General features: G+C 37.9%; 1 protein-coding gene across 1 annotated transcript; it reads right to left on the reverse strand.

Moving 5' to 3' along the window:
* Positions 1–2859: 2859 nt before the first annotated feature.
* LOC139735847 (uncharacterized) lies at positions 2860–7221 on the reverse strand. The gene is made up of 2 exons (XM_071646593.1): positions 7120–7221; positions 2860–5042 (listed from the first exon to the last, which is right to left on the reverse strand). Exon 2 carries the CDS (start codon positions 5005–5007, stop codon positions 3214–3216), a length of 1794 nt encoding a protein of 597 aa, XP_071502694.1. The 5' UTR covers positions 5008–5042; positions 7120–7221; the 3' UTR covers positions 2860–3213.
* Positions 7222–26831: the final 19610 nt, after the last annotated feature.

Raw genomic sequence — 26831 nt, forward strand, 5'->3', positions numbered from 1 at the left:
ATACCACGATAACAACATTCAACCGCTCCTCGGTTACCGAAGACGGTAAGCATCGTTGTGGCAGAGAAAACACGATGTATTGCGTGATATCGGAGTAGTTAATGACACTCTTTGGTATCATTAAGTTTTCCATTAACTTTCATACTTAATTACACCCTCAGAATACCGATTCGTATACGTATTTCGTAATTAACTCTGTGATTAAGTCCTCTCAGAGGTGCACGCGCATTGATACGCGCAAACGCGTAAGTCCTTCCCGCCAAAACGCTTGTTGCTATGGTAGTTAATATACCCCCTACTTAATCATGCTCTCAGAATACCAATTCGGTAATTAAGTGCTAATCAGACACTTAATTAGCTCTCAGAATACGGCCCCTGGTTTACACCTTGGGTGGTATTCTGAAAATCTTCCTAAGTTTCTTCCTAAGTTTCTTCCTAAGTCAGAAACTTAGGAAGTGCCTAGGAAAGACAGAATTGGTATTCTGAAATTTCTTCCTAGGCACTTCTTAATGCAAATTAGGCCATCCTTATTCCCGCCCACGTCCTTTCCTAAGCCAATACGAAATGCCGTATCATAAGGAACTAACCGATGTCTGCCAATGACAATCGCATATTACTATGACGTAGGTCAAAATACGAGTGCGCGGCATGTCCCCTTTCTCACGCTCATTTCGCGCATCAAAGTACATGTGCGCGCAATGACTGACAAGCGCGCCTATCACGATGCTTGCAGTTTGCTATTCTTAACAACGTACTTAGGACAGGGGTGGAGCTTTCCTAAATATTTTCCTAAAATTCTTTCCTAAGTGCATTCTAGAATACCAACTTCTTCCTAAGTCAGAAATTTGCATATTCCCTCCCCCTTCCTAAGTTTCTTCCTAAGTCTACTTAGGAAGAAACTTAGGAAGATTTTCAGAATACCACTTAGGAAAAAATCCTGACTTAGGAAGAAATATCTTCCTAGGAAGGATTTCAGAATACCACCCCAGGTCTCTCTTTCACTTTCTCTCTCGATGTCTCACTCTCTCTCCCTCTCTCTGCACATAAACATGATGATTGTCTAAAATAATGACCGATCTAACAACATTAACGTAAGATACATGAATTGGATATGAAATGCATTTTTCAATGTGCAGTAACAAATACAATTTTGTAATCAAATATTGATGAGTATTTCCCAAAGCAATTATATACCATAGTTCAGATATAATGGAAATATAAGACTGTAAAATTAATTAAGTAAAGCATGGATGGTGGAGAAATACTTATCAACTTAATTTCTAACATGATAACCATAGTAGTAAAACTGTAGTGATGATAACAATATGAATGAGTAGAAAGTAACGAAATGCGTCCGACAAACAAGTGTGAGTAAATCTTGTGACAAGGGATCAGAGGAGACTCTGTGACGTTGTTCAGGATCTGCTACCAGTAACGATGTCTCTTCAGTAACTTTCTTTCGTTTTGTTAACCCTTTTAGTGACAATGAGTCAACTGTGCACAAATTTTGCACACAAACATATGAACAGGTAAGTTTAAGTGAGGGAATAGAAAGATCGGTTTGTTGAAAAGAGATCGTGGTGCTTTTCTCATTTTCATGAGGAGCCAGCATTGTGACCATATTCTTAATATCAAAGGGCAATTCCAGACCAGCTTGTTTGGAAGTTTACTTTGAAAAGAAAGAGTAACATTTGTTTAGTATAATAATGAAAATTTGATCAAAATCGGACTTAAATGAGAAAAGTCATGACATTTCGAAGTTTTGCAAATTTTCACCGACCAGTAATTGAAGAGGTGTTATGAATACGCAAGTATTATGTGCGTTGATGACGTCATCGCCTGACATCTTGCAATCATCATTTTTCTTTTTTTTAACGCAGTTGCGTCCCAGTCTCAAATCCTAATATATCTGTATGATCATTATTTTGAAGTTTTCCGCCAGGAGTAAGAATAAGTTTTACACTTTAAGAGCAGAAAAAAAAGAATTGATTCTCGTTAATAGGGTTTTAAACATCATCAAATTGTGAGGTGCTGACATCAGCTCATTCATTTGCGTATTCATATCAACTGTTCCAAAACCGTTTGGAAATTTGGCAAAAATAGCTTCATTTCACAATTTCGTGGCTTCCCCAATTTTCATCCGATTTTGATCAAATTTTCACTGCTGTGCGTATGAAATATCCCTCTTTCTTTTCAGGTAACCTTTAATTGGTTCGAAATTGGTTCAGGCTGGTAGGACTTATTTCGCCCTTTGTCAGGTTTGATCTCAACACAATGCTGTTCATTCTTCTCGAGGTGAGAACAATAATGTCATGTTTAGTTCTGGTGGGAAACTACATCCGCGCGGCAGGTGAATCAATCGGACCTTGAATTATCACGACATGTGAACGGAAATTAATTCTACGATGGAATGCAGTATTCACGTGATAGTTTGATAAACACCAGATCCCCAGATGTGACCTGAATGCATGTAGGCCCACAAATACCTAAAGCAGAAAAGCCATCTGGTGACAGAAGGACTATACTCAGATAAAGCCCAGAAGCTTCATTTGTGAAATTAGAAACCTCCACTTAAACCTCAGTCCCGAGAAAAAGTTTTATTACACATTGAGAGTCAAAAGTTTCGCAGGTGGTGAACATGACATAATTCGTATACGGCTACGTAACCGTGAAATTGGTTATACACTGTCTAGCAAAACAAACGGTAACGGATGTATACTACTGTTAAAATTTCGAATGCCGTTGTAGAAATAAAACAGAAAGAATGGTTAAGATTCTTTATCCATGTGTCTGAAAATAAAAAGATTAACCAGATATAAGATGTTTTTTTATTGCCTTTGTCTATACATGCAGGTCAGACTGTCTGCTAACACCAGTCCTGTCTAACTACATGTACTCTCTCTACCCCATGTCAATGTCTGGATATGGAGTGTTGTGTTACATTACAGCTAATACAGGACACACGACAAGGCAATTGAGACGCATTCACATCAAAAGCTCAATAAAATCTATACAAATCATTTGAAGAATTCACAGATGTTTTAACCAGAGGACATTTCCGAACTTTTAGGATTAGGATTTAACGGTATTACATATCCTACGTGATATATAAAAGTCTTCAATTATTGTTTCAAGAAAGCAAAAACAAATTACTAACCACTCTAATTGAAATATCCTTAGAAATCGTTAACTTTGAGGATATCAGGCTAATGCTTATAATGTAAACTTTTTCTTATAGATCATGATGTTTCTTCCATCACACAAAATGAGTTTACCATCAGAGGTGAGGATGAGTCCTGATAACACAACATGGCAGAGTCCTTCATTTCTTGTATCCAATCCCTCACAGAGTGGCAGGGACAATTCTCTTATTCCCGCCTCGCCGTTGTAAGACATACGATCAATGGAACATACATTGCTCTCTGCATCGTAGCATACAACATACGGGTCATCGGTCAAAGGATCAATAGCCACATTCCAGATTGTATCACTATGTTTTATCCTCATCTGGTCTCCCTGACGATCGATTACGAACAATGTGGTGCCATCTAAGGAATATGTGAATACGATCAACCGACGAATAGCTACGATCTTCCCGCAGGTCATAACTCCACGCATCCTGATCATATTCTCAGACTTGCATGTGATGACACTTTCGATCTTTCCACTTTTCGAATCGATGACGAAGATAGACGGACCAGCCTCACAAGCAAGGAGCTTACCATTCACATCGACGGCAACTTCTACCCTGGCGTAGTCTGTCTGCCTGTCTCTTGGTATGTCCAGGTGTCTGAGGAGTTGCCACTGTCTGTCGTACAGTGAGATGCACTTGGTCAAGACTGGTCCCGAACAGCCTCGCCGCCCCTTGCCACAAACTATCGTGTTGTCATCCAGTAGTGTACATGAAGCAATACATGTTTCACTGTCGTTCTGTATCACTTTCTCCGTCTTTTTGGATCGGATATTTGTCACATATGTTTGCACCTTGAATGAAGACCAGTCTGAAATGACCACCTCTTCTTCGTTGATACACCCCGCTATCATTGGGAAGTCTACTTCCTCTGGAATTTCAATTGAGTCGCTGATTTTCCACTTCCCACCACACCAATCGACTCTCCCCTTGTAACCCTTGCCTTCCTCACTTTTCACAAATCGGACAGTTTTCACTTTGCTTGAGATGCCTTCAGGGTTCTCCTTATCCTTCCTCTCATCAGCTGACCCAACGGCCAGGTTCAGTGACCTTACGAGATCTTTCCCTCCCTCGATCAGTCGTCTGTTACTGAGGAGAAGGGTTTCAATGTCACTCAAAACTTTTCTCATGGCGAACTGACTCTCCGTAATTTCATGGTGACAATGTTCGAATTTTCTCGTACACTCATTACATATATCTGTCAGTGAGATCAATAATTCTTCTTGTACTTTGGCTATTTTCTCTCTTTTTGCTCTTACTTTATTACGGCTCTGTAGCAATCTCTCTTCTTTTTTCTCATTGATTTTAGAAATTTCTTCTTCTGCTTCCTGTTTTATTACGTCTTCCTCTCGCCGCAAGGTGGCGTCCTCGCGACGCAGCTTCTCTTCAAAGAACAATCCTATTTCTCTTTCCACCGACTTCAAGTGATTGGTCGCATCAAATTCTTGTTGCTTGGTATGCTCTTCCAGGTTTCCCAGTTCAGCCGTCTTTTTTGTTGCCATGACAACCAGGTCTCTCAGAGCAGTCTTTCTCACAGTGACAATGTCATCCAAGTCGTGTAGAACACATGGCTGTCCATGTCGGACGATTGCACAGGACTGGCAGATTCCCAGATCGTGCGAATCGCAATAGAATTTGATGGCTTTTGCGTGTTTTTCACAAAACCATTTCTTGTCTTCCTTTCCAGTCTTGATTGCGAAGTCTTTCTTTTCTACGCATCCATCACATAGCATTTGTTTTTCTTTTACGTTGTACATCGCTCCAGATTTTTTTCCACAGTCGACGCATTTCTTGTCCTCCTTGAAGTTTGCTGCCATGGTAACGTTGAAGTGATTCCTGTCATTTGTCGACACTAAAGGAAAAACCACAAAAATCACAGCGTTTCACAAAATACAATCGAAAAATTGCCAATTGGGGGTTACAAAATGTGAAAGACAAATAAATCTATCTATGATGAACTGTAGCATAGTAGTGTGATGGTCATGAAATACGGGAATTACAAGGGACACCCCTCGTAAACAAAAGACAAACAACAAACAAAAACAGATCGAGAGTCATTAGATCGGACCGTATGATGAAGACAGGAAAAGACTCATAGAACGAAGATCTTTGTGTTTTTAACCACCAGTTCTATCATTTGCCACGAACATATTAATCATTATTTCATCTACTCTCAGTGATCCTCGCACAAATCTTTACTTGATTTTCTTCTTTGGCTAGAAATGAAATAATACACTCAGCCAAAAAGACAAGAAAAAGTAAACACTTTTCCATGCAGTTCATATTTTCATAGATTTTGATAAAAGATCATGGTGTTATACAATATTTAAGGCTATTTAATTAGTAATCAACCTGTTAGATTTAAAGCATGAATGAACACATTTGTTTTTGTCCTCCAAGGCACAAAAGTAAAAATTGCATAAATTGACACAATATTGACATTAATATCTGTCAACTCAACGCTTAAATGACATTGAGAGTGAACCGCAAAGGTGATAGAATTAACAGAATTTCTTTATTTCATATTTTTTATCTAAGGAAATTAAGAACTCATGAAACCAAATTAAGGACCGAGTATTATTTGATATGTTCTTAATTTGGAATAACAGTTCAAATTTATATCTCGTTTGTTACCGTTGCTTCTTCTAGTTTGTCATTTGAATATACATTTAACAGACAATTCTTCACTTTCTTATTTCTTTTTTTGCCTTTTTTTTCATTTTTAGAGGATTACAGAGGCATTATAGAGATAATAGGTTGGTTTTTGCACATTAGTTTGCATTTCTTTTTGGGTTGAATATGTCTTTTTGTTTCATTATCATAATGTCATGAAAGAGCAAATATGCTTGAATAACAACTTGAATATTTTTGCAATTTTTACTGTTGTGACTTGGAAGAGAAAAACGAATGTGTTCACTCATGAGTAATTTTTCCTCTTTTATTGACCTTCTATAGGTTGTTAGCCAATTAGATACCTTTCACATGGTACACAAAACATTAATATAAACCAAACAGTTCATGAGAGAGATGAACTTGAAAAAGTGTTACTTTCTTGTCTGCTTAGAGTATAAATGTGTCCTTCGCATTACATTATTGACAGGGGAAATGGGTGGTATACTCGTTAATCAAATAAAATCACAATTCATAATATTATCAGCGTTGTATGAGTAGAAAGTGTTGACATCATACAAGTTCATTTTCATTATATGGACGAACCCGCCCTCATAGCAGGGGTCAGGCTGAGGCGCATTTTTTTTTTTTTGTAATGACGATGGCCCTGGTAACCCTAAGGGGTTAAACCTTTCGAGCTAAACAATAAGTGGGGTTTATGACTTGCAGCTAGCCCCTATGTAGTGCATTGTGGCCTTTGAAACTGTAAAGACCCTCTGTGTAACCTCTCTGGGATTCCCCGCCTTGCCGGACAACAATCCACGAATGGGTACATCACTATGAGTAGCTAAATATCTCAAAAAACAACCAAACTGGAAATATTCCGTCTTTAGGATTATGTACATTGCTCTATTATTATGTCAATAAAATATGTTTACTATTTGTTTCAGCCTGGCCTTTGCAGAATTTCAGACACTCGTGTAGAAGAATCACACACGGTGGCCAGGTTCGGTGCACCTTGTACAGTACATTGTACATAGAATGGATGTGTGTACTACAAGGAATTACGATACGTTCGCACCATAGACATTGTACACTCTTTATTCTGTATACGATTATTACATTTATTGTACGATACGATCACTGTGTGAAGACACCTACTGAATATTACACAATTGACACGCAACAAGGCTAAGAGCTTGATCGCAGTGAGATGGATCTTTAAAGGAACTATACGATTCTGTTGTATTGACAGATGAAGTAAGGTAAATGAAGTTAGGCTATAAAGGGTATACAGGTGTATAAATACAGTGTATTACCTATAGTCTCAAAGACAACGTCTATTATACGTCCTCCGTCAGTCTGGTGTATACCCCTATCAACGTTGGCAGACTCAAAGGCGATGAAAGCTGCATGCGCACAACCATGGAATGATTGACACCTTGATAGTGAGTAAAAGCAGCGAACAGCAGCAACTATGTTGATGCTATCCACACATAGCTGTGATCAGTCGAAAAGAAACAGTCCTTCAGATGATTATGTTCAACTTGAACAGTTTGCTATTGGGAAAACGATGTTTGGCGGTTGTACACATTCATACCTAACGTCTATAAACCGGAATTACCAGACAAATTATTCATTGCTGAAATGTTCAAGTACAAAGTTCAGGCAACGGGCTTTTGAATGTGTTCATTGTACCGAGGAGTTCAACACTTCAGCGCTCATCTTAAAGCAAGCACAAATACGTATAGACTGACAATTAATTTCTCCAAACTATTATGTGAACACACTCACGCCCACACACATACATACTTACGCACACACACACACACACACTCACACCTGTATACATCGTATACAATACTCTCTGCATCCATACATTGTCTTTCCTCCCAAGAGGTAATGCCCCAGTCACACAGTGCTTTACGATGGATTACGTCCGCCGCGGATAGATACGAATGAGTGGACGCAGGGGGACGCAGCGTGGACGCAGGCATCCGCAGGGACGTATGTAGACGTAACTGTCCGTAACTCATCCGTAAAGAAACGCAAAATGACGTCGCCGAACCTGCGAAATTTTGAAATGTTCAAAATTTCGCAGAGGGACGCCACGGACGCAAACTTACGCAAGTAACCGTAACCAAACGTAACTATCCGTAACTGAACGTAACTACCCGTGGCTTGGACGCAGACCATCCGCAAAAAAATTACCTTCCGTCCGTTTGCGTTCGCTTACGTCCACCGTAAGTATCCGAAATTAACCGCAAGTTAACGTATCACAACAGTTTTGCGCGCCTACGGATATTTACGGACAGCTACGGATGTTGCGGACAATTACGTCCTTCCACGTTTTCCGTTTTCCACTCGCATGGGAACACAGAGACTCGTGGGAAGGCACACTACTCCTGTTGCCAAGCTGCAGCGCCTTTACCTGAAGGAATGCTACAACACAGTCGGAGCGGTGGAAAGGCAGAACTGCATGGTCAAATTATGAAATTTCTCCCACAATTAATGGTCATTTTAAAGGCAGCCGATCGCCATCCCTAATCATCCAGTTTTCCAATCCCTCCACTGGCTCCCCATCCATCAACGTATCACTTTTAAAATCCTCCTTATTGTTTACAAGATATGTAATAATCTTGCCCCATCTTATCTTAAAGATTTAATTTCCTTCCGCTCCTCCACTTCAACCCGTTCTCTTCGTTCTTCCTCCGCTCTCCAATTATCACGTGGTCCCCGCACCTGTACACGTTATGGTGATAGGGCCTTTTCAGTTATTTCCCCACTTCTTTGGAATGAACTCCCTTTTTATATTCGTAACGCTGAAAATGTTGATAGGTTTAAGTCATTGTTGAAAACTCATCTGTTTACACAACCTTAATTTTGCTGTTGTTGTTGTTGTTGTCGTTATCATAATATGTACATAATGCTGTATTTTGTTTTTACGTTATATATATTATTTTTCCCCGATTTGATGCGCTTAGAAACATCAGTATTAAGCGCTATATAAATGTTATTCATTATCATTATCATTATCATTATCATTATCATTATCATTATAATGGTACGTAAACTCCGAACGACCGAAGTTTGTGCATGCAATTGCGCAATGCTACCACTGAGACAAGTGTGTGTGTGTGTGTGTGTGTGCGTGTGTGTGTACGCATCATACACAAACATTGTCACCGCGAGCTACGGTGATTGGAGGAGAGACTGAGGCCAGAAGACGCTGCGGCGTGTGTGTGTGTGTGCGTGTACGCATCATACACAAATATTGTCACCGCGAGCTGCGGTGATTGGAGGAGAGAGGCCAGAAGACGCGTGGTTCTTTCGGCCTCTCTTCATGTGCATGCGCACTGAGAGTGTGCGTCCATTCGGAAGCTCTCGTGGCTCGCTTTGACAGCCATTTTGGGTTAGGAGATAAGCACAGGGAGCTCTCTTGTAGCCTACCGTACTTTCGCTGACTCATTGAGCCAGCGCTATTCTCATTCGGGGGTCACTACATTTGATACAGAATGGGGGAGGCAGCGTGTTGCGTTCGTCTCCGTGCCGCACAAACCACTCGCCACGACCGAGTGTCTTTAAGTGGCACCCATTAATATCATGTATACTCATGACATCGGTTGACTCTTGGTGCTGAACTTTTTTTTTTCTTGTACTCTTCGAATGTATATTTTTGAAAAAAGCAATATTTTGGGTAGGGGATGGGGAAAGCATTTTATTCACTTTTCCGGCCGGGGAAGGTGTGGGACAGGGGCAACTATATAAAATGAGAACGAATTTAGTATTTCTCTATAGTCTTACCCATGCACTTTACGCTCCATCGAATGTGTATTACATTTTCTTTTTTGATAATAATAATGATAATAATAATAATAATAATAATAATAATAATGATAAGGCCTTATTTACCCAGGGTAGCCAAGTCAAGATCGGCTCGGTTGACCCATTTAACCTATTTTCAGTCCTCACACAAAATCAGTGTGTGCGACTTTTTGTTCGTTTTGTGATGCACGGTCACATAATTATATTCTTTACATTTATGACGTTTATTCATATTTGAGTTGCACGAACAAAATTCAAACTTCAAGTTCAAAATTTCATATATCTTTTATTATTGTAAAGCAAATTTAAGGATTACGATTTTTTTCACAACTTGTACGTAATTCAATTTCAGTTTTCCCCAGTGTACAATGTAAGACAGTCCAAAATGTGATAACCTTGCTGTCATAATACACTGACTTAGCAGGAATCGTAAGAGAAAACGAAATTGTCCATAGTTATTAATAACAATCTGTAACTATCCGTAACTATCCGAAAATATCCGCAACTGTCCGCAAGTGTTCAGAACTATTATGTGCCAATTCGTAGGAATATCCGCAAGTGGACGCAAGTATTCGCATCTGGTCGTATCTGTCCGTATCGCCCGCATTTTTTGCCCGCACGTTTTGTACAAATTTCTGGTGACGGCAAAGGACCCGCGGGCGTCCGCGGAAAAAATGACTTTTTTGGACGTAACGCCGGACGCAGAGCATTATGTGACTGGGGCTTAAGTCTCTGTCACACATTCCCTTACGTTACGGGCACTTGCAAGTATCGGCAGGGTCGTAAGTAGACGTAACTGTCCGTAGCTGATATAGTGAAACGCAAAATTACGGTACCAAGCCTGCGAAATTTTGAAATATTATTTTCTTCAGCACGACGGATGCAAACTTACGCAAGTGATCTAAACTACACGTTAACTATCCGTAGCTTTGACGCATAAAATCCGGCAAAATATTTACCTCAGGGAAGAGATCCTTGGGTGTCCGCGGTGAAAAAAAAAAGAAAACGCAATGTCCGACGCAGAGCATTATATTGTCAATACATTGTTCTAAAATGACGCGTGAATAAGACTGCTCAAATATGAAATGATATCCCGCGACAGTGGACAGAAACATTATCTCTTCTCTCTTCATACATAAAAATATGATATTCAAGTAACATTCAAATCAATTCAATTCAAATGAAATTTTATTTCCAATAGCACTTTTCTGTTTATACAAGTTCAAGGGGGAAAAGTATAATCATTATAGGAATATGTTCTTCTTACACAATCACGTAAAATTATTTTGTATCTTGAGCAGTGTACCTTGTACCTTGACTGGCGGCTTCTTCAGATCGCGACGTAGATGGCGGTATGACGCTGGACGTGAGAGAGGGATGGGATCAAAATGTGAGAGGACATTATTGGCTCCAGTCTCTATTCATTGTGGTAGCGGTTCTCCTGATGGAAATTACCTCCCTTATCCATTCTGATGGGCGCTATCTTTTTTTTTTTTTTTGCCAAGAATACGGCTCTCGTTCCCTTGGATGGAATGGTTACTGAGGTTCTAGGACTTCTCCCCCGGAGGACAACTCCCCCGGGGACTACTCCCACCTGACAACTCCCCCGGAGGACGTCTCCCCCGGAGGACTACTCCCCCGGAGGCGATTTTTTTTTTCCGTAACCCTAACGCGTCGAAATTGCCAATTGTGTCACTTGAGCAAAGACTATCGGTGAACAAGTTGGTTTTTGTACGCATGTGCGTGGACTTACCATGACTTGGGCAGTTTCGTAGCTCCATGGTAAGGCCAAGGAGGTACTAGGCGTTGAGTTTGTACTGTATATCTACAGTACCACTGGCATGGTCGTCTGCTAACTACAGAATCAAATTACAATGTGAGAATGGGACGCCGTCCTTCAAACAGAAACATAACAACGGGTTTATGGGTATATGGGTATGTGATGGGTGTGTTTGTGTGTTTGTGTGTGTGTGTGTGTGTGTGTGTGTGTGTGTGTGCGTGGTTTCCACTTCACATGTCATCGGCATCGCGTTCGCCTTTGCCTTAGCTTACGTGGTATTTCTGTGGTTTTGTTCGCCGTCTGCTGACACTTTTCCTGTATCTCGCAAGACTTGCGTTTCTAGGATGCATGCAAACTCGACGTTGTCATCAATATCTTGCAAAAAGTAAATTTGAAATCTAATTGAAGCTTGGAATAGATTAAAATCAATATCTTGCAAAAAGTAAATTGGAAATCTAATTGAAGCTTGGACTAAATTAAAATCAATATCTTGCAAAAAGTAAATTGGAAATCGTATTGAAGCTTGGAATAAATTATAATCAGAGTATCATATTTAGGCCAACAGCTGCAGCATTGCTATTGTTATCAACATTGATCATGTTTATTAAGCCCCACAAAATCAGATTCAAAGTGGGCATTGGGTCTTGGGTAGATGAACTACTGGGTTAATTTGGGTTTATCCTCCGACTTCACGATGATTCAGAAAGCCGTAGTATAGGCTCCTTTTTAGTTCAGGTTCATATATATCAAGATATATGATTACATTCTCAATAATATAACATCCAAGATGAAGATGGGGGAGGGAAGAGAAACTGTGGGGGGGGGGGGAGCTATAGTAATCATCGATTTTGATCGATAATCTCTCTATAAATAGTTTTATTTAATCAGCTTTAAAAGGGCATTTTGGATCGGCCAAAAATCAAAAGATGTGCTATTTCCAACAAATTCTATTCATTTTCCCAGTCCATACATGTACAAAATTGTTCTAGTATCACGGTTTGAATTGCTCTATCAATATTTTTTTTTTTTGATTTTCACTTTATCATTGCCAACCCTATAGTCCTTCTCATCACGTACCATCGTCACCTCTACCACCTTTGAAGGAAACCAAAACCCAAAAAGAAATGTGGATTGAGTGAAAGCAGCAACATTAGTAGAACACATCACTGAAAGTTTAAGGAAAAGCGGGCAATCAGTGCAAAAGTTATAAATTTTTAACGTTTTGATGTTGGAACCACTGGCTGCATGACATCAGGGGTGGGCAACAACATAAAGAAAATATAAAGAAAACAAACATGTTTTCACTTTTCTTGAGTAATGGAAGAGCATTTGATTAACCACTTTCAGAAAGTAGGGGGAATGATTACTACCCTCAACATAAATTATGTCAGTATCAATTAAGTGAGGGAATGTGTAATTTTATTGATTTTTTTTTTGGTGTGGAATTCTCTTCATATTTTCTTTACATTGTTGTCCACTAAAGACGTCATGGTCTCTAGTAGTCTCTTTATTAAGTGATTACAACACCAAAATATAAAAACGAATAACTTTTGATTGTCCGATTTTTCCTCAAACTTTCACTGATGTGTACTGCTAATGTTGCTGCGTTCACTCAATCCATATTGTTCTTTGGGTTTGGTTTCCTTTCCCAGGTCAAAAAACCAGTAGAAACCAGTAGAAACTAGTCAGCATTTTTAACTGGTCGTTACTGGTTTTAACTGGTCTTAACTGGTTTCAACTGGTTCCAGTTGAAACCAGCAAGGTAACTCTAACTTTCCAGTAACAAAATGAGCAATTCTAATTGAAACCAGTTGAAGACGTACTGGTACCAGTTGATACCAGTTTAAACATACTGGTACGAGTTTATACCAGTTGAAACCAGTAAAAGTCTACTGATGGCCAGTTGTAATACCAGTTCAAGCCTCACTGTACCAGTTGGTAACAGTTTCTGTCGGTTAAAGTTTTACTGCATGGTATACTAGTTGATACCAGGGGGGGGGGGGGGCGTTTCATCAACGAGTTCGTCGGAGGTTTTCACCGACAAATTTGCTATCAGCCAATCAGACGCAAGGATTTCAGTAGCTTTTAACAGTTGTCGGAAAAACGTTTCATGAAACACCCCCCAGTTCAAGTGTCATTTTGTACCAGTTGATACCAAATGAAGGCTACTGGTCTATTATAAGTTAATACGAGTTGAAGTTCCCAGTTGATACCAGTTCAAGTCTTAATGTGTACAACGGTACCACTTGATATATTAACCAATCATCACTATACCATCATTGCTTTTATCGGATTACCATGCACGACCATAAACATCATTACTATCATTTCATCTTATCATCATCACCACGATTATCACTCGTATTACCATCGTATACATATCACCACAAGCAATGAATCTTCCACCACAGTAGTTATAGTAGTCTAAATGGTGACGCCCTATGGGAAATCGCGTGTTGTAGGCGAATCGGGGGTGTTCACTTTCCATAGGCCCTGTGTTAAAGTTGGACTTAGAATTTCTCCATAGACGCTGTAGTTAAGAAATTGGTCGAAATTTTTTGGTGACGCCCTATGTTATAACGTGTGAAGTGATGTTGATATTTTGTCTAAGTCCGAGATATGTTGGAACTTAGAATTTTTTGGGTGATGTGTTGAGTGAATGGGTGAACATGTCTTGGTGACGGTTGTATACAATGTTATAACGTGTGATGTGGTTTGCGTGTGAAGATTGTACATGAATGTGTTAGTACCGGTTTTGGTGTTGCGTTGTGTGCGTGTGTGCGTGGTGTAATGGTCCTATGTTATAACGTGTGATGTGATGTTGATATTTTGTCTAAGTCCGAGATATGTTGGAACTTAGAATTTTTTTTGGGTGATGTGTTGAGTGAATGGGTGAAAATGTCTTGGTGACGGTTGTATATGTTATAACGTGTGATGTGCTTTGGATTCGGTTGGTGAGGACCGTGTGAAGATTGTACATGAATGTGTTAGTATTGGTCTGGCGTTGCGTTGTGTGCGTTGTGTGCGTGTGTGCGTGGAGTAATGTGTGGTTGATGTGTGATTGATGTGGGCATGTTTTTTCTTTGTGTGTGTGTGCGCGTGGTCGTGGGATACAAGGGGTTCTTTCATATTTCTTTGTTTTACTCTTTATTTTCTTCTTCGGAGAATGTGTTGCGCTGTGTGCGCGTGATCGTTGGATATAAGGGGCTTTTTCATATTTCTTTGTCTTCTTCTTCATTTTTTTCTTCATTTTTTTCTTAATGGTGGACATGCGTGGAATATACATCAAACATCGATGTAGGTAAAGAAGTTCGTTGGTATTTCTTTATTTTTTTTTCTGAATGGATGAGGAGAATGATATATAATATATTTATATATATATATATATATATATATATATATACAAAAAATGATTTTGAATGACGTTCTTTTATGCATTTCTTTATTTTCCTCTTTATTTTTTATCTTCTATATGTTACGTGTGGTATACTATGTTAGATTTGAAAGCATTGTAAACACAATGAGAATATATCATCGATAATAAATCTATCGAATTATTTAGTTTTAATGATTCTATGCTTGTAATGACTAGATAGGACTATATACAGTACATATACAGCTTAGCTACAAGGCAGCGAAAACTCGACATTTTTTTTTTTAAAAATCGCTTTCCTCTGTATCGGTTATACAAGCAAGCTATGTCTATACAACAAATAGCAACCGAGTTATATGGATTTTCGTTATTTATCGTCTTTTTATTGGTAACACAAGTGATATACGAGGAACATGGCAGAGACGTATGTACTTTGTTTAAGAATTAATATTACAAATGTACTAAAAAATTATCCGAGATATACCAATAACATATATATCTAGGTCTATATTACAAAGGTACTTAAAATCAACCCAAGATATACCAATAACATAATAGGTCTATACACTAATTTTTTACCTTAACCCGTTCCTTCCGTAATTTCCCGAGAACTGTCGATGCCCCCAATTCCTTTACGCGTAAGAACGAGAATGGACAATATTGGTCATCCGCCAATGCGAATGCACTCACTCATTATTAGTTGAGAAGTTGCTTGGTTGTTCTCTGTCGTTTTTATATACCTGTACATTGTATCCGAACACAGCTTAGATACACCCAGCAGCGAGAGCTGCTCTTGCGTTCGTGTCTGTACTCGCGCGTAACATGATAGTCTTGAACGTATGGTCGGCCGATTCTGCCCGGGCTCGTCCACTTACCATGCGTCGAGGCTGCGTGATATTCAATTTTATATTTCGTATACCAGTAACACTTTCTGCCACGACTGTATTGATAAAGCTGTATTGTAGACCTATGGCAGCGCTTACACATTGAATATATTTATTGAATATATTTCGTATCGGATCATATACAAACAATGTCATAAAGAAGGGATATGGGTGTGATGAATGCAAATAGCGTGAAATAGTAATATCATATTGTATTAAACATTTTCTGTGAATATTTGCAAATAGCGTGAAATAGTAAGATCATGGGCAAAATATGAACGTGAAAACAAAAGCTGTCAATCGTAATTACAAAGAGGTAACGCGGCAAAACTAAACCTACATGCCGATGACGTATGCAAACTCGCCGATTTCTCACGATTACTTACATCGATTCTATGACGCCGCAACCCATAGGGCAGTGTATCCAAATATTGCAGACTGATTGTGTACAAAACGATATTATGTTTTGTATTCCTTAGGAATTATTCTATTTGACCGTGTGATTTTTTTTCTCACTATTTTATGTCTATTTTTATCTTCGTGCAGGAGGAGGCATGATCGATGACTCCATTAAAGTATCTCTATTTTGGAAGAAAGTACGAATTTTATAGATTAGGGTTGAAATGGTTGAAAGTCTGGGTGTGAATGAAATCGGGATGTATCACGATTGCCTAACTGCAGAGGGGTCTGCCGCTGTTAACAAGCACCAATGATTTGAAACATTACATAAGGCAATTTTAACGAAATCTAAAGAAAATGCACTGGATATATTTTGAGATCAAACGTTGAAATCAGAACATTGTTGAACCACCTATGCTAGACGTACCTTACCAGTGGAATCAGTTGAATCAGGCTATCCATTGCACTTCGAATGTTAACTTTTTTGAAAAGTTGCACTCATGACTCATTTGTTCGTAACCGCTTTCGAGCATACAAAATGCAGATTATAGTTGTTGTTTTTTGTGATCATTATTGTTTCATTTATTTTTATGTACATGCGTGTGTAATTACTTTTGTATTCCATAATTTACTTTTCCTACTGCACCTTGAGTACATAATTATTTTGTCATGTGGAATTGGCGCATCAACGAGTGCCCGGTATACTGATTATTATTAGAATATAAGTGAATATTTTCTATGCAAAACAAAATAACAGTATGTTGATGTGAAAACTGCAATGATATGGTATAGTATAACATATAGAAAGAACGTACATCTTCTCGTGCGCTTGTACAAAGGAAGAGTGTGAGGTCAAGCAGCTTCGTATATGTACATTGTATTACATAACTTCTTTGCTTCCGACCGACGGCAGATTCGATATCATTGTGCTGGTGGGCTATACACTAAAACTGAATTGAAATTGATGTGAAAACTGCAATGATATGGTATAACATATAGAAACAACGTACATCTCGTGCGCTTGTATTGAGGAAGAGTGTGAGGTCAAGCAGCTTCGTGCGTATTACATAACTTCTTCGCTTTCGACCGACGGTAGATTCGCTGTCATTGTGCTGGTGGGCTATAACACCGTGACAAGTCGATGTCGTGATTTTATGCATATCGCTTACTGATTGTTTTTACGAGTTTGGTCTCCTGATTTGGTGAATTGTAATGGAAGGATACCTGTGATACGTCTCTGTTAGTTCTGTCAAGAAAAATACCATCATTTCATTTCATTTATTTCCACATTAAAAAGACGATCATTGCATTTCAAGTCATAGTATAAATAAATTCATTGTGGGGGACCAATTAAGGTATTTCAGGCTGGTTGGGAATAGGCCCCAAAGTAAATACAAGACTTTTTCAACTTACAATAATATATAGGTACAAAATACATAGGACACAAACGGTACACAATCAAAGCAGGCTACAGGAGGAAAAAAGAAAACAGTGAAATACTGGCAGAATATACAAAACTATGTTGCTATTAAGTACGAAAGTGCGTCTAAAATTCTTTATGAAATGCGGCAATGATTTGCAGTTTTTCAGTTCCTTTGGTAAATCATTCAACAAAATGGAACCTTGATAAAAAGAAATTGTTGACTTGGGTAGTTCAGTTCGGTAGAGGGGAGGATGAATTTTTTTGGTTCTTGTATTATTAGAATGAATGCTGCTGTTGAGATGTTAACATTGTTGTATAAAGGGCGTTGGTAATGCACCGAATAAATACTGTTGCATAAAGATTCCCGTTTGAAAGCAGATTATATCTTGAATTGGTAATGTATTCATATTTTTTTTGATAATGCAGATGTTTGCGACAAGTAATGTGAGTGGGTTATAATACGGAAAGCTTTTTCTTGCGACAAATGCATGCGTTTTACATTCTTTTTAGTTGAATGGCCCCAGACGGGAGTACAATAACTCAAATGAGATGAAATGGAAATGGTCGTCTGAGTATTTCAACTATTGTGGATTATGATATGAAACGAGAATTCCATCGTGTGAGATCCCTTCTTTTTAAATTTACTGAAGTGAAGGAATCAAACAGAAAAACACTGCTAATCCCGCAAGCTGTACATTCGGTATATACATAAGAACCTGACTGCGTGGGATTTAAATGTATAAAACTCACGTTGTTACTCTTCGGACTGTTTGATGAGCAAAAATAGTAAAACAGAATTTAATAGAACAAAAAAAAAAAAGCATTTCGCCTACAAACTTGCACGGTACATACAGGGGTTGTATATAATAACCACCACTATACGAATAATTGATGACATTGTTCACGAATCACCTATACACTCACGCATAATATTCACCACTCATGATACGAATTGACAACGATCAATCCATTGGGACTCACCTATATACCAAAGAAACATACTCTATATACAAATCGTATACGAATGAATTAACTTAACCGAAGCAAATTAATCAGACGCTCTGCTTGTCATTACCCCTCACAAATGCAAGGCACTATGCCCCAGGGAACGGCACCTGACAGTACGATAGATTTACCGAAATCAGTGGAAATGATTATGAGCACATTCGACCGTACATGGCACTGCATGGTGAATGAAGTTAAACGATGTGGACGAGGTTTCTCCCCCTTTCAAGTTGAAGAGAAGTTGTGGCTTTTGAAAATGGAGAAATACCGGTGCAAATGACACTGGGAAAGAACCAGGTGAAAGATGAAAGATGTATAGGGTGCCATGCTTCAATCTCTTGGTTAATTCTCGCTGACAACGCGTACCAGCACCTATATAAGATGGCTACTCCGAGCGAACTTTGCAACTCAGTGGAAACCAGCCAATCCTCCATGGCATCCGAGGGATCTCCTTCTATGTATCAGGGAAAAAGGGCAATGCCTCCTCTTACGGCTATACGGGTAAGTTAAACAAACATTACATAAAGTTGTAAATAATTTCACGTTTAAATCAAATGTATTAAAATCTTTGATGTAGAATAGAAAATGAGTGACTAGAAATATTTAACGTATCGAAATGTTACTGCAAACAAACACCTCTCGCACTCGAACAGCTTATATGTAGGATAAGTCACGCACCACACACACACACACACACACACATCCAGACACACACATCCACACACATTCACACACACACACACACACAGAGACACACACATCCAGACACATTCACACACACACACACAGACACATACACACACACAGTACATGTAACACGAGCTTATCATAATGCAGTCAGAAAAATAACACATTTTCAAAGATTGTAATTCCTTTGTTCACAATATTAGCTATGTTTATGAACGAGAAATAGACCACGTTTCAGTTTTTTTTTCAAACTGCTTCATTTCCTCTTGTCCTTTCATTTAATACATTTACACACTTGAATGACTGTATGTTTAAACGTTCACAACACATAGGTATATCAAGACACTCAAATCAACTATCAAATTGAATCTCCAAGTACCAAAGACATTCTGACGAGTTACAAAATATTTTTAATCGTTAAGAAATGCGACTGAGCAGGACAAACAACCGTACAAGTGTAAATCAATGCAGTATAAAATATTCGTCAAACATAAAAAGGTCCTTACAAATTAAGATATTGTTATTTCTCCTGTAATTATTTCATCCTTGAATCATTTTGGCGTTTAATCATAATCATAAGAGAGATAACTTTGTCAGTGTTTGTACGCCCTACACATTTTTTTTTATACAATTTACTCGCATGATCAATTTTGTCATTGAAAAATTAGGCGAATTGCCAGTCCTACAGGACAAGGACAAGGATACACGAATACTAATTTCTGCTAAGTTGCATGCATAAACAGTTCAAACTTTAAAAAACAATTCCACTTTGATTTACAGGAGATACGGTATCATGACATGCTTAATTTGAGGGCTGGAACTTACGCTTTTTGCTATAATCATTCAGTGGCTAATGCTTTTAACCATCGTGAACGTTACGGTTATCTAACGAAACAAAAAATGGATTTCCCTACTCGTTTGATTCAAACGGAGATCTCGTGTATGATAAGTCATAAGTCATAACCCATGCGCGTAGAAGATGCCGCTCCATTCCTTCACGGTAAAGAACAGGATGTATAATACGCTTTAGTAGTGGTTCCGTCGCGTCATCCATGCAGCAGAACCCAAGGGAAGACCAGCTAGTACAGCCGAAAATGGACTATCCATTATATAATCTTGCCAGATTGAAAATGAAACGAACGAACGAACAAACAAACAAACATAATAAGACTACATTGTATTGAGTTTTGCCAAACTTTAACAAAATATATCGACATATCATTCTTTCAAAACATATTATTATATATCATGTATTTTATATAGTATATTATATTTCTGTCATATATGTGACCGTGCATCACAAAACGAACAAAAAGTCGCACATTGATTTTGCGTGAGGACTGAAAATAAGTGAAATTGGGCAACCTAGCCGATCTTGACTTTTTCATATTTTCTCAAAGAGCAAGTCTTCTTTTACAATATGCTAAAATTTGGGATCATGAAACGGGCGGGAAAGTGTGTTTTTTTTTAGCAGTTTATCTCGACCATATGGTAGAATAGTGTGATTAGGTGTGTCTTTCGAGTCCCCTTTTCATTTCTGAAAACCTGGTACACACTCTTCACTTTCAACTCTAATTAAACTTTTGAAAAGATAACGCTACTGCTTTGAAAGTTGGCATTACATATGCCCCATGGACAGAATGTGTTAATGAGGCATGCTTAATTTCAGTTTAATCTGATAATCCCTTCATTGTTGTTACTCCAGTGGTTTACTTCCTGTTTTTTTTTTTTTTTTGTCACATTCATCGCACAGCCAGCGCGGCTTGGTAAAGATTTAGCGCTTGAATGGACACTGCACTTCAGAGCCTCTTTTCTCAGTTCACACTTTTCCGGAGTATGTGCTTTCTTTCCACTCTTTAGATAAGTTAGGAGAGTCCATTTGATTTTATTTATACATCATTTTCAAGCTTAAAGTCTGCTCTCTGAGAATATGGTCTTAACTAAAAATTCATGTCTGGCAACTTTTTTGTTCATTTGAGGTGCAGGGTCACATATATAACAGAAAATTACAAGTTTATAACAGGTTGTGGTAGGTGTCAATTTCGTTACAACTGATTGTTGTCATATTTGACAACAATATACTGTTTTTAAACAATCACAGATTCGATATTAACACGAAAACTTTCACCTAAGTATTTATTAAAGTGCAATTCATCCAATATGTTTGCAATACGTCACATTATTTTGTAAAGAAAAAAGGCGTTGTACCAAAAAGCGTTACAGTAGCTCTTGAACTGAAATGGAGATAGGCAGAGTTAAACTATACAGTGGCATAGAATACACGAGGGTAACGTAACAAGCATGCAGTATTTCTCTTTGTTTACATTAAAATAAGGTTGCGAAAATCGAAAAAAAATCACAGCGGAATCTTGTCAAAGATATGGAAGTACGTAATTATGATTAAACTAACGATATTCACAGAAAATGTTTAATACGATATACTCTTCTGCCCCTATAAAATCCGCTTATAAGAAATCTACATTAGTCTTTCTCATCGCAATATGCAAATTAAAATTCACCGAGAGTATGTAATCTAAAAAAAAAAAAAGTAGTGGAAGAAACTCGGTTGATTTATTGGTTTGACAATAACATCATATACACGGTATAGTTTTAAAATCATGCGTTATGATTCTCTTGTTGAACACGAATTTTGTGCGATCTAACGGGTCTGACAGAGACACTGTTTACCAAATTTCTTTACCTGCGTGTTTTTGTTTTTCAGTCTAACAGGGCACTCTCTCTTCCAATGTCCCACCTTTCCACATCGAAAGCATCGTGCTTGCCTCCTCTTTTCAAGAAGCTCCATCAATGTCTTTTCCAGCTCAATAACCCAGGCAGGGAGCGGCAACTTTGGTCTTTCTTGTTGATGAATTTTGTTTTTCACTTCAGTGTGAGCATCCTGTTTTAAAGCATTCGATGATAATGCATTGTGAAGAAATCAAGCGTAAAATAATTCCACACTATCTTCAGTTATTCTTCTTTTTTTTTAGAACACTTCAAATCTACCCCCTCTCACACAATTCACTCTCCGTTTTTGTTTTTTTTTAGTCTTTATATTCTAGTTTTATAGTCAATGCTCTCGTTCCTCGTATGTCTGCTTTTTTTAATCCATTTTGTAAAATCAATCTTGTTACGACTATACATTAAAAATTAAATCTTCGAAAGTAAAGTCACACATCGGTATCTTTTTTTCTCCTGAAAAGTCAATCGTATAAGTACATCGCATAAGTACAGTCATTTTCAGATACGTGTTTTACCTACTAGGCCTACATCATCACCTGTCACAATCATCTTTACTCTCCTCAACATAGTTAAACTTTCAATATCGAGTTGAACATTACTCACACCATCAAAAATATGGCAAGCGACACTCGATCATTACAATATAATGAATTATACACAACGCAAATAGTACGATACCAGAGTGGGTCTTGCATCTTACATGAAAAGCATTTTCTGACACTTGACGCGCACAGTTTTCTCAAGTAGCTGCTATACCATAGGTACAGCTGTGTATGAAAAAGTTGAAGATGGAGCATGTTTGGTACTTACCGGTGAGAAAGTAAGAATGTCGAATATAGGAGCCTCTGAAGTAATTGCATGTGGTTCTCAAGAATTCTCCTCTTCATTGTTGTTTCTGTCTTTTTTCTTTCTTTCTTTCTTTTTATCGTGTGAAAAAAAAGACAACACTTTGTTTCAATTCTAACAACGCAAATGTTTTTTTCATAAAAGCCAGAGGCATTTTTTATGATCTGAACGGTGAAAATGAGATTTGGCACTGTATACATACTTTTGAACAAAGACCCCGTCGTAGCGTTTGAATTACGTGCTATAAATCCACGTTCGATTCATCTCCAAATAACCACTTGCAGTAATCATTGACAGCGTCATCTCCTGAAAACACTTTTTCATTTCATCACCGCATGATATTTGATCCTCCCTCTCAAAATTACAGTCGCAACGTTTGCAACATATGATATTTTTGGGCTATGCAATAATTTGGTACGTGTTCGCCAGTTCTTTGAGTACACTCGAAGTAAAGAAATAATAAACTTGATCGGACCATCTACGTTTCACAGTTTACTTTTTTTTTTTTTTGTATCGTTATACACTGCGACTATATTAGACTTTTTCATGTAGCATACATTTTATGATCGTGCCAGTCGCTACAAAAAAGCAAGTCAAAACCCCCCAAAACATACAAGCAAAGAAATCTCCCCGCATATGTATTTTTTTTTTTGTGCGTTTCTGTTAATTCTGTTCAATCATTTCGTCAGTCCGGTGGATAATCTTGACTCTTGCATAAACGGCACGTAAATTCACATTTCAGCGATATATATTCATATAGGTATATACATTTCTGTTTTTACCGTAACCGACCATACAAGATGCATAAAAGCAAATTTTGACCATCAAATCGTTTTTTTTTAAATCGAAGCATAGTGTTCATCAAGTATTACGCGCTCACAATCTTCTTACCAGCGCAGACTACATTAAAATATTGTTAAAGGTGAAAGTCAGTACGATTTCCGTAATGTCATATAAAATGTAGTAAGCCCTATATAAATCGAGAGCTACATATCTTGATTTGTGGAATTATATTGTGGTGCCTGAGCAGGGAAAAATGCTCTAAAAACCAAAAAACACGTAAAAGAACTGACATAGATGCTCAAAATTAATTTCAGACATGTACCAAAGTAAATTTAATGACATCGCCTTTGTAAAATGTATGCATGCTTTCTTCTTTTGTTTTGCTTCCTTGAGCCCCCAACTCACGCTTTCATAATGGCAAAGCTGCCATGTTATCACCCTTGTTCGTTGTAATTTGTCATACATTTTGAAAGCACTCTTACTCCTCATCCAAAGCAATGACTTCGAACACCGTGGACAGCAAATATTTTATCGCTGCCTACTGTCAAGGCAATGATGGGAAAAACGAATAAAAGCGACAACGCCCTAGTGATATGTAAAAACAGAATACCACGTTTAGTCATAAGTGACTTACCGACGGAACAATATAATAATCATCATCGTAATATGAATTCAATAGTCACTCATTAATCATTTCATTCATGCACTCCTTTCAAACAATAACTCTTACTGAAAAGCCTAGACCTACTATAATACTCTGATGTAATCATCATGCCAAAAGTAATGTTATATTGCAGGGGGGTTGCTACAGACGGGTGTAAAAATAAATGAACGACACAAGACTTTATTACTTGGATCCTTCTTTCCTCAATGCAATCCCTCAATGATGGGAAAAACGAATAAAAGCGACAACGCCCTAGTGATATGTAAAAACAGAATACCACGTTTAGTCATAAGTGACTTACCGACGGAACAATATAATAATTATCATCGTAATATGAATTCAATAATCAATATCGCATCTATCATAAAAGAAAATATATTGTAACACAGCTGGAGGATGTAATTATGCTGTTCAAGCTTTGCACGATCATAGAAAATAAGCCAACACGATGTTCAAAGAAGAAAAAAATAAGTCTATACACCCAAAATCCATCCTTGGTTCAGCACACCCGGCAATCTACACAATAATTATACATCTACATTTCTAGCAAAATACAATCGGGCATTACTGTTATCTACACTTTATGGTGACTTTATGCAACATCGCTATCTCCAAAATGATTTCTGTAAGCCACAACTTCTCTTCAACTTGAAAGGGGGAGAAACCTCGTCCACATCGTTTAACTTCATTCACCATGCAGTGCCATGTACGGTCGAATGTGCTCATAATCATTTCCACTGATTTCGGTAAATCTATCGTACTGTCAGGTGCCGCTCCCTGGGGCATAGTGCCTTGCATATGAGGGGTAATGACAAGCAGAGCGTCTGATTAATTTGCTTCGGTTAAGTTAATTCATTCGTATACGATTTGTATATTGAGTATGTTTCTTTGGTATATACGTGAGTCCCAATGGATTGATCGTTGTCAATTCGTATCATGAGTGGTGAATATTATGCGTGAGTGTATAGGTGATTCGTGAACAATGTCATCAATTATTCGTATAGTGGTGGTTATGATATACAACCCCTGTATGTACCGTGCAAGTTTGTAGGCGAAATGCTTTTTTTTTTGTTCTATTCAATTCAGTTTTACTATTTTTGCTCATCAAACAGTCCGAAGAGTAACAACGTGAGTTTTATACATTTAAATCCCACGCAGTCAGGTTCTTATGTATACACCGAATGTACAGCTTGCGGGATTAGCAGTGTTTTTGTTTGATTCCTTCACTTCAGTAAATTTAAAAAGAAGGGATCTCACACGATGGAATTCTCGTTTCATATCATAATCCACAATAGTTGAAATACTCAGACGACCATTTCCATTTCATCTCACTTGAGTTATTGCACTCCCGTCTGGGGCCATTCAACTAAAAAGAATGTAAAACGCATGCATTTGTCGCAAGAAAAAGCTTTCCGTATTATAACCCACTCACATTACTTGTCGCAAACATCTGCATTATCAAAAAAAAATATGAATACATTACCAATTCAAGATATAATCTGCTTTCAAACGGGAATCTTTATGCAACAGTATTTATTCGGTGCATTACCAACGCCCTTATACAACAATGTTAACATCTCAACAGCAGCATTCATTCTAATAATACAAGAACCAAAACAATTCATCCTCCCCTCTACCGAACTGAACTACCCAAGTCAACAATTTCTTTTTATCAAGGTTCCATTTTGTTGAATGATTTACCAAAGGAACTGAAAAACTGCAAATCATTGCCGCATTTCATAAAGAATTTTAGACGCACTTTCGTACTTAATAGCAACATAGTTTTGTATATTCTGCCAGTATTTCACTGTTTTCTTTTTTCCTCCTGTAGCCTGCTTTGATTGTGTACCGTTTGTGTCCTATGTATTTTGTACCTATATATTATTGTAAGTTGAAAAAGTCTTGTATTTACTTTGGGGCCTATTCCCAACCAGCCTGAAATACCTTAATTGGTCCCCCACAATGAATTTATTTATACTATGACTTGAAATGCAATGATCGTCTTTTTAATGTGGAAATAAATGAAATGAAATGATGGTATTTTTCTTGACAGAACTAACAGAGACGTATCACAGGTATCCTTCCATTACAATTCACCAAATCAGGAGACCAAACTCGTAAAAACAATCAGTAAGCGATATGCATAAAATCACGACATCGACTTGTCACGGTGTTATAGCCCACCAGCACAATGACAGCGAATCTACCGTCGGTCGAAAGCGAAGAAGTTATGTAATACGCACGAAGCTGCTTGACCTCACACTCTTCCTCAATACAAGCGCACGAGATGTACGTTGTTTCTATATGTTATACCATATCATTGCAGTTTTCACATCAATTTCAATTCAGTTTTAGTGTATAGCCCACCAGCACAATGATATCGAATCTGCCGTCGGTCGGAAGCAAAGAAGTTATGTAATACAATGTACATATACGAAGCTGCTTGACCTCACACTCTTCCTTTGTACAAGCGCACGAGAAGATGTACGTTCTTTCTATATGTTATACTATACCATATCATTGCAGTTTTCACATCAACATACTGTTATTTTGTTTTGCATAGAAAATATTCACTTATATTCTAATAATAATCAGTATACCGGGCACTCGTTGATGCGCC

This window comes from Diadema antillarum, unplaced genomic scaffold (genome assembly GCF_040938485.1).
Source record: "Diadema antillarum isolate AM-2024a unplaced genomic scaffold, OU_Dant_1.0 seq00000603_RagTag, whole genome shotgun sequence".
Taxonomy (NCBI): Eukaryota; Metazoa; Echinodermata; class Echinoidea; order Diadematoida; family Diadematidae; genus Diadema; species Diadema antillarum.

What these genes read in the sequence shown, in the direction of transcription:
- LOC139735847 (XM_071646593.1), bottom strand. Translation starts at nt 5,007, where the DNA reads ATGGCAGCAAACTTCAAGGAGGACAAGAAATGCGTCGACTGTGGAAAA.